The 11,437-nt window shown below is 38.6% G+C and overlaps 2 protein-coding genes across 2 annotated transcripts; both read right to left on the bottom strand.

Annotated features, from left to right (window-relative positions):
• Positions 1–338: 338 nt before the first annotated feature.
• On the bottom strand, positions 339–2,712 carry LOC140789253 (benzyl alcohol O-benzoyltransferase-like). The gene is made up of 3 exons (XM_073138879.1): positions 1,993–2,712; positions 1,010–1,554; positions 339–929 (listed from the first exon to the last, which is right to left on the bottom strand). Exons 1-3 carry the CDS (start codon positions 2,431–2,433, stop codon positions 548–550), a joined length of 1,368 nt encoding a protein of 455 aa, XP_072994980.1. The 5' UTR covers positions 2,434–2,712; the 3' UTR covers positions 339–547.
• A 2,877-nt stretch (positions 2,713–5,589) lies between these two features.
• Positions 5,590–8,686, bottom strand: LOC140789379 (benzyl alcohol O-benzoyltransferase-like). Its single transcript, XM_073139050.1, has 2 exons — positions 8,208–8,686; positions 5,590–6,530 (listed from the first exon to the last, which is right to left on the bottom strand). The coding sequence occupies exons 1-2, from the start codon at positions 8,646–8,648 to the stop codon at positions 5,622–5,624; spliced, it is 1,350 nt and encodes a 449-aa protein (XP_072995151.1). The 5' UTR covers positions 8,649–8,686; the 3' UTR covers positions 5,590–5,621.
• Between the last annotated feature and the right edge of the window lie 2,751 nt (positions 8,687–11,437).

The raw sequence follows: 11,437 nt of genomic DNA, 5'->3' as shown, positions 1-11,437 counted from the left end.
TCTCCAACTTGTCTCTTTCATGCAAAAGTTCTTCGTTACAAATCGAATAATTAAGTGATCACCAAGTCAAAAGGAAGGAAAGAAAATCTCCTGCTAGGGTTGGTAAAATCTTCATAAAAAATGGAGGTTCCCATTTGAAGCAACTTATATAACACTCAACGGATCAAAGTCCATCTATTCTAATCATTTGTTCAACTAATCCTTTTTTTCTATTCAATCGTTCACATTGGCAAGCGATTTGGCAACTAACTTTCTTTGTATGTTCTTGCCAACTTTGGTCCCACACGGCCACTATCTTGTCGTTAACCAATCAAATTAACAATTGCCCACAACTAAAGTAGTTTAAATTTGTGTCTTCTTATTATTCATAGAAAACTTTATTGCTCACTGCTACATAGAAATATAGAATATTAGACATAATTCAAGCAACTTATATGTCTTCACTCTGGTTGCCCTAAACCTAATGCACATCTCCATATTAGAAGGAAAAAAAAAAAAAGATAGGAGAGAAATATACAATTAATGCCGTAACTTTTCATCAGAATTTTTACTCGGCGATGGTGTCATAGGGATCAAACGTAGGCTCCTTGGTCAGCTTCTCGACCTCCGACCGGAACGTCGGCATGGCGTCGGCCGGCAGGCAAACGGGCACCACTGTCCCTATCTCGCCCTTGTCGTTCTTTATCCGGGAATAGTAACTGGCCACCCCTTGAATAGGTCCCTCGCCGCCCTTCGCCGGCCCACCGTAGACCGCCTCGCCCCACCCGAAGTCGACGTCCTTGAACCCTGCGTGGCTGATGTCGGACACGATGTACGTCCGCAGTATATTAAACAGCGGCCGGCCGCGAAGAACCATTAAATCCGCCAAGGATTGAAAGTATTCGTACGTTATCCCCGCCTTCGCCTTTTTAACCAGCTCTAGTGCGAATCTGAAAGATTACTTAGATAATATTAGAGCGAGTTTAAAATTATTATTTTAAAAAAAATTATAGTGAGTTTTTTGCAATACCCGATGGGTTTGTTGCGGATCTCCTCCACGGTGGTCGCTGCCACCGAGAAGGCGAAGGCGTTCCCGTAGAACCCCTCAGGCAGCCATGCGCTGCTCCTCCCACGCGCGTTGACGATGAAGGAGACGCGGACCTCGTCGTCGGGGGGGTAGCCGAGGGCGATGGTGCGGCTCCGCCAGATGCAGGCGGTGATGAGCTCGAACCTCGAGCTCGCCCGGAGGTGCGGCGGCGCGTGCTTCTTCAGGGCGGCGATCTCCTTCGGCCCGAAGAAGAAGGGGTGGCGGACCTTGTCGGCCTGTGGGGTCGTGATTATTCCGTCAGCGGCGCCGCCGGCAGGCTCCTCGAAGTCGAGATGCTTGTGGGTGACACGTGGCGGGCAGCGGGCGGATAGGATGTCCCTGGCCCACACCGGTGTGACGGAAGGCGCGGCGGCTCCGCGCGCCAGCTCGCCGATGGCGATCTCGAACTGCATCCCGCCGGGGGCGTCGACGACGTTGTGGCAGAAGCGTTGGCCGAAGATGAAACCTCCACACTTAAGCCTCGTAACCTGCGTGGATATATAGATTATACAACTTATTATGAGCTAAATTAGCCATAACATATAATTAAATTTCCACATATAATTTTGGCTATTGAATTTAATTTCTCTTTAATCAAGTTTAATTATCTCCTTAATTTTTTTTTAAAAATATTGCTGTTGATCCAACTTAATCGCTCCGTGTGCACCCTATAGAACACAACCTAGCTAGTAGTGTCCTTTTCTCCCGTTCTCCACTTTTTGACTTCCATTAGAGCACTTGTTATAGCTTTAGTGAAGAAGTCCAACATGAACTCTATCATCCAGCTACCTTTAAGTTGCATTTTACTATTCTTCCAAGAAAAGTACAAGAAGAAAATTAGAAAGAGAGAATTATCTTCTCTTCTCTTTTTATAATATTGGAGGGAAAATTATTTAGTACTCAATTGTACCACTACTAGTACTCACCTGGATATAAAGAAATGGCCGGTCGATGATGCACTCCGAGCCATTATCGGGATCATAGATGAACTCCTCAAAGCACGGGAACGGGGGGCTCTGCACGTCCCCCAAGTCCTCCACCGTGATATCGGCGTCGGCCTCCACGAACGCCACCCCCTCGCCGCTGCACTCCACCACGAGCTTCCTCCCCGCCCCCTCCCGCAGCCTTCCGGCGAGCGGATAGTAGTAAACCAACGCCTTCGCCAGAGCCTCCTTGATCACCGTCGCAGGGTCCACTCCCTTCTTGGACGGGTCGTTCCTGTAGAGATGGATCCCGGAGCTGTAGTAACGTAGCCCTTCCTGGTCGTCGATGTCCGACAGCGGCTTCACCTCGTTCGGGGTCGGCTCCGCCGGACCCACGAGCTCGGGCTCGCCGCGCCGCACCGTGAAGGTTGGTGGGGATGACATAGTTGGAATTGCTTTGCGAGGATCGAGTTGCTTGATATAAGATAATTTGTAAGCTATGCTTCCAACATATCTATATACACACACAACAAGTAGGGAGATTGGGGTAGGTGGAGATTTGGTGGGTCGTCGTCAAAGTGTTTGACGAATTATTTCCAAAACTGTGTGTGAACATTATTCCCATTTCTAAGTCAGTATTAATTGTTAACATCGGAAATAGATGGGACAAAGAGAGAGAGAGAGAGAGACGCTCTGCCAACCAATTGCCATGCATCTGTCTCCAATCGACTAGCCGTGGCTAAGTGGGATTAAAAGTAAGTTTGAATTTCTAGCACTCTTGGATGTATGATATCTTTGAATCAAGGGTGGAGAGATCTTTAATTTGTCCTTTGTCTATTTATTTCTTTTATGTTTAATGTAATATGAGTTTTAATTTGAGGTTTACAATAAGCTATATAAATAAGCACTTTTCGCCTTCCAAATCATACGTCATATAATGCTCACCAAAAAAAAATCCATTTCATATCTAAATAATTATTGCATTTCCATCTCATTTATAGTTTTGACGCATTAACCTTCTCACTAAAATATTGGAAAATTCATCTCCACATTACCATAGTCATCACGTAATAAATTTTATGTGCTATGAGACAGTTTTCCCTATGTTTTAAGAACCCCAAATTATAAATAAAGAAAAAGAAAATTGAAGTTAAAGGATCAAAGGGTTAAATGAGGACACTCAAAGCCTTTCGGCAGTAATCATATTGGAAAATGGTTCAATATATATAATATAATTTAAGCTTTCAACTTCAAAGGATATTAGACTATATGATCATATCCTTCAACTTGATTATTCTTAATTAGTAACCCCACTTTGGTTTTGAATTTTTTTAGTGGCCTCATGCACCTTGTCTTCAACCTTTAACCTAAGACTGGGCCAGCAATTAAGCAAAAGTAAGATTATTATTCCTTATCTTTAGGTCTGTGGAAGTGCTGAGGATGTACTTCCGATTGCACCCTTCTTCTTTGGAGAAAGAATAAGAACAAGAATAAAAATAAGAACGAGGATAAGAATAAGGATAAGAATAAGAGTAAGAATAAGTATAAGAAGAACTTCCACCCCACTACCAAAAAGGTGAAATCATTCGGTCGGTCAATTAGTCTTCCACTAAGTTAGTCAAAATATGGAGCTTTTTTTTTTTGGTTTATCTTATTTATATTCTATCTTTTATTACGATATACACTATCAATTCGCCTGCTAACTATCCCAAACAATTATCAATCTTTCAAAAAAAGAAAAAAAACATAAGGTGGTAAGATGAAAATTAGTGATATAATTTATTCTGATATAAATCTTTTTATAATAATATAACAAGTAAATAACTACTTAGTCATAATAATATATTAGTATCGTAATATCTATTTCTCACTCCTATTATCTTTCCTCTAATATCTTTATATTTTTTTTAAAATATAATTTTAATTAACTATTATTTCAATTACTCTTTTTTTTTCTCATCTATTCATTATAATTAAAACGCTAATATACATTTAAAATACTAAAATAATGTATACCTCGCAATAAGCTCCCTTATATCACTAAACAAAAATTTAGAATAACCATATCAGTACTACAAATCTCTAAAGTCGCCTCTCACCCTCGATGTCATTGCTTAACAATTGTCAATAAGTCACTCAAATTAGAGAATTTTAGCCAAGGTGCTTACTGTACGTCCGGAAGTGGCTCGTTCTTGCAAGGCTTATCTTCTTAATTCCTTTTTGCAAAATAAGAGCAAGTGGAATGTATGTATATATATATATATATATGATGATGATGAAAGGTATGTATAGTTGACTGGAAGTTGGTGATCAACTCCTCCTCAAATTCCACATAATTTAAATTTGTGAAAAGGATGTGAGATTGGTGCACCAAAACTTTTCTTTTTTATTTTATTTATTTTATTTTTTAAAAAGAAAAACAATTTTAATTGGTGGTAGACATGGTCGTATCTTATCCACTCACTCCCAGTTGGTAGGTGGAGAGGAGGAATGGGAGAGGTGGGATGAGGTGGTGGAGCCGGCCAATAAATGGCAGCATTTGCCAACCCAATAATATAATACAATTCTACTCCAAATTAATTACCAGCATGTGATAAAAATGTCCTTCTCATAGACAATAAAGATTGATGTCGTTGGTGTGGATCACAAATTAAAGTCCACAAGGTGGTTCTCAGTGTTCCATATTTTGTCCAATTTGGTGACCCACGTCTTGCGTCATTGATAGCGTATGCCTGATGACTTATAAGCACTTTGTAGTGATGTTTAGAGCCCCAATTAAGCACAGCCCAGTATTCTGGGAGCCTCTTTGAGGCCCAGGTATGTAGGTTTATATCGGTTTAGTGGTGCTGTGATATAGAATAATAATAATAATAATATTTTTGGAAAAATGAATACAATATCTTTTTATAGCGGATAAAATATTGGTGATTGAGTTTTATTAGAGATGATATAGGAGAAGAGGATGCAGAAGATTATGTATTGCTACACTGGTTTTGAGATAAATTGTTGCTTCAATATTAAAGTAATATAGCCCTCATTGTACTAGTTTAAGATTATGTTTGTTCTTGAATGTTATGTAATAGCTCTCATGACACAAAAATGGGTGAGAAGTTTTTGTGGGTCGATTTGTATAAGGTGATTTAGTAGTATGCTAACATATTAATCGTTTTAATTGCACTCAAAATCAAATATATAAATCCTATGATTAGAGTGGACATAATCAGATTCATCTAATATATACAGATGTGCACTTGACGTTGTATCAAAACTAATATAGATGAATTGGACAAATAAATTAATAAGTATCTTAACTTTAGGGTTAATTATACTTGGATCATCACTGTGCAGTTATATAACATATTTACTTTTATGTTTCGGAAGAAATAAGAGAGAAATTTTAGTTTACCATCCTTTTTATCTTCTTAGGGAGAATTTTGGTCTTCTCAACTTTTTCATCTATACTATCCGAGGGTAAGATATTATCAATAGTTCAAGGGTAAAAATATATGAAAAATAGTGATAATTTATGAAAGAATAATTATCCCCAACATATATATATATATATATATATATATATATATATATAGATACTACACATTTATATCTCCTCTTATTATCGTTTATACTCTACTCTAAAGCCTTGAACTTATACCCAATTGAAGAGCCGGCTCATTCTTAATTCTCTCCATCTCCACCACAAACCTCTCCATGGCCCATGGAGGCAACCCAATGGGCACCATAATCCCCTCCTCCCCTCTACTACTCTTCACCGGCATGTGGAACGTCGCCAACGTCGTCGTCGCCGCCGCCCCGTACACAGCCTTCCCCCACCCGACGTCCACTGTCTCAAGCCCGGCCTTCGTCTGGTCCGTCACCAGGTACGTCCGCGCCACCTGAATCCTCGGCCTCCCCCTCGACACCAAGAAGTCCGCCGTCGACTGCAAGTACCCATCCGACATCACCCTGGCCTTCGCGTCCATCACCAGAGCCAGCGCGTACCCCAGTGGCTCGCCGACCAGCTTCCCCGCCGCCGCCGACGCAAACCCGTACGAAAGCGCGTTGCCGTAGTACCCCTCCGGGAGCGGCGGGTTGCTCTTCCCCCGTGCGTTGACTACGAACTGGAACCGCACCTCGTCATCGGGGTCGTATCCGAGCGCCGCCGTGCGGCACCGCCACACGTGCGCCGCGATCAGCTCGAAGCGGGAGCATCGGGCCGTCAGATGCTGCGGCGCGCTCCGCCGCAGGACAGCGATATCGTCGGCCCAGAAGAAGAAGGGACGGTGGAGTAGTTCCTGGCCGGGGCGTATCTTGTCCTTGTCGAGGTTCGCCACCGGCTCGTACTCCAGGTGCTGGTGGGTGATCCGCGGCGGGCGCCGCGCGTTGAGGAGCTCCCTGGCCCACACCGGCTGCACGGAAGGCGTAGCCGCCCCCCGGGCAAACTCGGCGAGCGCCGTCAGGAACTGCGTTAGCCCCGGCGCGTCGACCATGTTATGGCAAACCTGGAAGCCGAAGATGAACCCTCCGCACTTGAGCCTCGTCACCTAATAATAGAAATGTACGCATTTGTCGTCAGATGTTGGATAATGTAAGCGGAAAATGGTCTAATAACACTATATATTTTCATCATTTTCTAACTAACACTCATCTCTTTAGTTATTTTGTAGTCCGATATTTGATTTTCTTCTATAATGTAAGGAAGTTAAGATCTTTAAGGGTATAATAAAAATAAAAGATATTATCAATTCAGTAGATAATTTTTTTTAGATATATAATCTTGCACATTATTTTTTTAATAATTATATTATCTTAATATTTTATTAAGTAAAAGACGTATATATTATTAACTAAGAGTAATGTATATATATCAAAATAAGGGTACTGATGTCTTTTATAATTAACTTGATGAAAATTTAATTACATTTTATCTTTTTCATTATTTTTTTTATTATTTATATATATCTCCCATTAGTTTATTGATTTAAATTAAATTTTAATAAATAGAGATAGAGAATTATATTTAAATTGAAGTTTATCTCCAAATAATCAAATTTAAATTATTTAATATTAAATGATATCTCTTATAATTAAGGCATAATTATATTTAAGAGGAAAATCTTAACGGAAGAAAAAAAACAAGTGTAGAGAGCTTCTTCCGTACGTAAAGTTAATTGCTTATCAATCAGTTTGATGAAGATCTAATGGTTAAAATCTTCAAGGGTATAATAAGAAAATTGGAAAATTAGGCACATGTAATTAAATCTTCTTAACTAATATACTATTTTTCTTACATAATGTGGTCTTGGGACCGGTACCACTACCGAGTATGAAAACTGGCTATCATAGCCATTGGATTAAGATTTTAATTTTTAAAGGTGCATTGAAGTATTTGCCATAATTTTTTTATAATATTCTGACTTAACTAAATCAAATTATTTCCAAACGGTATTAATTTAACGAAACTGTGTAATATTAAAATTATAAGAGAAAAGTAGGAGTTTAATTACATAATCATAAAAATAGTGTTAATAAAAGAAATATAAAAATATAGAGGTCGTTTAGTTGAGAGATTTTTTTAGACGTTGCATTAATAGATGCAATATATAAGTCAAAAACTATTGTTTGGTTTAGTATGTCAAATCTGAAAACAGTACTAAAAAAAATTAGTTAAACTTAGATACAGTCCTTTGATATCTACTTAAATGCAAAACACTGTATCTAGCCATCTCAATTTGATTCATCTTTGTCATCTCATTTTGGTTTCAACTCAACTCCAACTCATCTCCCTCCTATCATTTTGATCAAAACCCAACCCTAACCAATCTCTTTACTCTCCTCTCCTCTTATTTCTATCATCAATCTAACTCGTTTTTCCTCTTATCTTTTCTATTCTCCTCTAATTAAAAATATATTTACTAAATACATCATTATATATAACTAACTAAATACTTGTTTAACAAATACATCGTTATAAAAAATATTCAACCAAACAAGTTATTTGTTTCTCTAGATACAACAGCTAGAGAAATATATATCACCTGATACATGAGTATTTCTAAATGAAACCAAACTACCTATTAAATATTATTTGAAAATTCTCTAATGCTAACAATAGTGCCATTTCAATATGGATAGATACCTAATTAAAGGTTATTTTTTTTTATTTTTTTTAAAGTTACAAAGGAAAGAAGAGTTTAGTAACATTAGTCATTAGGAGTTACCTGAATATATAGTAGTGGACGATCAACTACGACCGCCTTGTTACTCTCCGGCAAGCAAAGAAGCTCTTCAATGCAAGGAATCGGGGGGTAAAGCGTCTCGCCGAAGTCCTCCAACCGGACATCGGCATCAGCCTCCACGAACTCAACCCCCTCGCCGGTGCACTCCACGACGAGCTTCCTCCCGGGCCGCTCGCGAATGCGACCAGCAAAGGGGTAGTAGGGGACTAAGACCTTGGAGACCGCATCCTTCACGACCGCCGCGGGGTCCTGGCCCTCCTTGGACGGATCATTCTCGTAGAAGTAGACCACCGATCGGTAGAACCGGAGACTCTCCTGGTCGTCGATGTCCGACAAAGCCTTGAACTCGTGCGGCGTCGGCCTGGCCGGCGCCACGAGGGTCGGCTTGCTCCGGCGAGCAGCGAAGGTTAGAGAAGAAGCCATGGCAATTAAGCAGTAGCTAGAAAGAGGTAGAGGTAGAGGTAGAGGTAGATCGCAGATGGTGGAGTATTGAGAGCTAAGAGGGGACTTATAGGAAGGACGACTCTGTCTTCTTTCATCATCATGGGCACGTTGTATTTTTCTTTTTTCCTCTTTTTTTCTCCTCGTATAGAAGATTTGACTGTTGAAAAGTTTAGTAGTTGTTAAGACCCGTCTCCTTATTCAATAAACTATAAGAATTAATATTCGAAACTAATCTCTATGGCCGTCAAAATAATCAAGCCTGCTAGATAAGACTCGTTCAAGTTCAGGTTCCAACCCCATCAATAATATTTATTCATATATATTATACATAATGAATACATTTTGATTTAGTTATATGTTAAATTTAAGTTTATTAAGTGTAGGCTATTTAAGAGTTAAGTCAAACTCAATTAATTCGAGCTTGATTTAGGTATAAATTATGTTTGCTTTGAAATAAGTTTGAGTTTGGTCATCAAGTAACTTGAGCTCAAGATGGGCTCGAATTGAGTCTAATTAATCCAAGCTTGAATAGAGAGCCTCGATCAAGCTTAGTTTGATCGTGCCTCTACTTATCTCTTACCAATACATAATAGATTTTATTTTAGAGCATTATATACATATAATTTGGACTTATTATGTGTAAAATAGTCTGGTTAATTAGTGTAAAAATTCTACGTATCAATGGCATTATATATTTTAGTAACAAAAGAATTGTAATATAATAAATTTAGAAGGAAAAATATTTCTCATTGTTTATTTAGGTATCGTAACTATTCTATTACTTATAATAATATAGCACTTTTTAATATTTTACACAATCCTTTAAAGCAAATGCTTGACTGAGAACAAATCTATTGATGATTGCGGAATAAAATTCAAAGTAGGAATAATATTTCTTAATTCTTTGTCAAAGATTGAGGGAAAAAGTAACAAAATTTTCAAAAATTTACTTGACTTTTGGTAGAAAGAAAGATAGGAAAGAACTACTAGGAGGAGAAAGTATTAATGTATTGTTTACGGGTTGCCACTTTTACCCGCAATGATATAAGTTTCTATTATTTTATAGCCTTCGAGTTGGAAAAGATGAACGGTTAACAAACATGTCGAGAGTATTATATTTGAATATTTGAAATTGTGTGCCAATGTAGACTATGTAGTAGCTATCCAATGTTTTTTTTTTTTTTCAGAGAGAGTCTCGAGACAAAATATTTTATTCAGATTGGTATGATAAAAAAAAAAGGGGAGGTAAATTGATCAAAGCTTCGCTAATTAGACGAAAAACAATAATACATTATAAAAAAATAGAGTATCGAGCCCGAAAAATATACAGAATATAGTAAAAATACTGCCTAAGTCGTGTTTCATCGTGATCATTGTGGATCCAAGATAAGGAGCAAATCTACGCAAAATAGAGAGACAAAATATAGAAAATGAGGAAGATGCTCTTTCGGATCTGATGAATTTGGACCACAATTGGTTCGGCGATGGCTCCTAGGACTCCGCGATAGAAAAGAGAGGTGTGGCGGCGATGAAAAATAAGGGAGTGGTGGCAGTGGAGTGGCCGGGTGGAGAGAGGAACGGGTGGCGACGGTAAAGAGAAATGACGACAGAGTACAAGAGGGGGGGCAATGAAGGGAAAGCAGAGATGACCAGCAAATGAATGGCATTGTCATAGAGGAGACGTCAATGGAGGGAAAGGGCGGAGATCGAAGAAAGATAGAGGAAGAAAAGGGGAAAATGAGAAAGAAGAGAAAAGAGGGAGAAAGATAAGAAAATCGTAATGAGGGATAAGGATATACTATCCCCTCCTTAGCACGCTAGGGCATTGACATGAGGTCGTTGGCCGGTCGATTGCTCAATGAGGCCGAAACAAGAAAGGAAAAGGAAAAACATACCAAACAAGCAATGAACACTAATTAACTTAAAAGGAGAGGTAAGAGACTTATAGGCGAACCATTCCCCATCAACGGTGTGCTCCAGCAGGGCTTCGACGCGACGAGAAGCAAAAGAGAGAGGGAGGGAGGAAGAGGGCTACAATTTAGGGGAGAAGCAAAGAGAGTGAAAAGAAACCCACGTAGTTTTCATATGCCTATTAGTGAATATTTTTACACAATATATAAAATAAAGACTAAACATTTCCATAATCAACCCCCAAAAAAATACTCCTAAAATATTATTGGCCACAATGGCCTAAAATACACCTCAGATACAAATGCCACGCAGGGAGCTATAATTCATTTAACTTATTTTATAATAATAAAATTAATTAATTAATTAAAAGTAATCCATGCTAGCTTCTCCGCGAACTCGTAATTATCTATTAATATGAAAATACAAAATATGGTGAGCATTAAGCTCGGCAAATATACAAATTTATAATATAAAAATCGCATAAATAAGAATGCAACATATTATGTATATGTCAAGCATGATCACAATAATATATCTATGCAATATGCTCATATCTATAGCTCACATATATTAATAATATAATACATAATATGCATCGGCTCAAAACATTGATTTATTTATCTCAAGCTCACGTAGAGCTACAACCATATGCAACATCAAATGCTCATATCAACGAGGAGGGCATTCATCTAGTGATAGTATTGTCATGTCTATTACCCGACGAATAATATAATTAAATGTCTACAAGAGCAGAGTAAGAACCTCAATCATCGCTCATCACCGTCATAAGGGTCAACATCGTATATCAATGCTATCCACTTGAGCCTTCAGCTCTAAATCATCGCACCACGCACCAC

This window comes from Typha latifolia, chromosome 5, assembly GCF_019914945.1.
Source record: "Typha latifolia isolate L0001 chromosome 5, TyphaL0001v2, whole genome shotgun sequence".
In the NCBI taxonomy this organism is placed as follows: domain Eukaryota; kingdom Viridiplantae; phylum Streptophyta; class Magnoliopsida; order Poales; family Typhaceae; genus Typha; species Typha latifolia.
The sequence above is the reverse complement of the archived record's forward strand: the minus strand, read 5'-3'. Positions and strand labels throughout refer to the sequence as shown.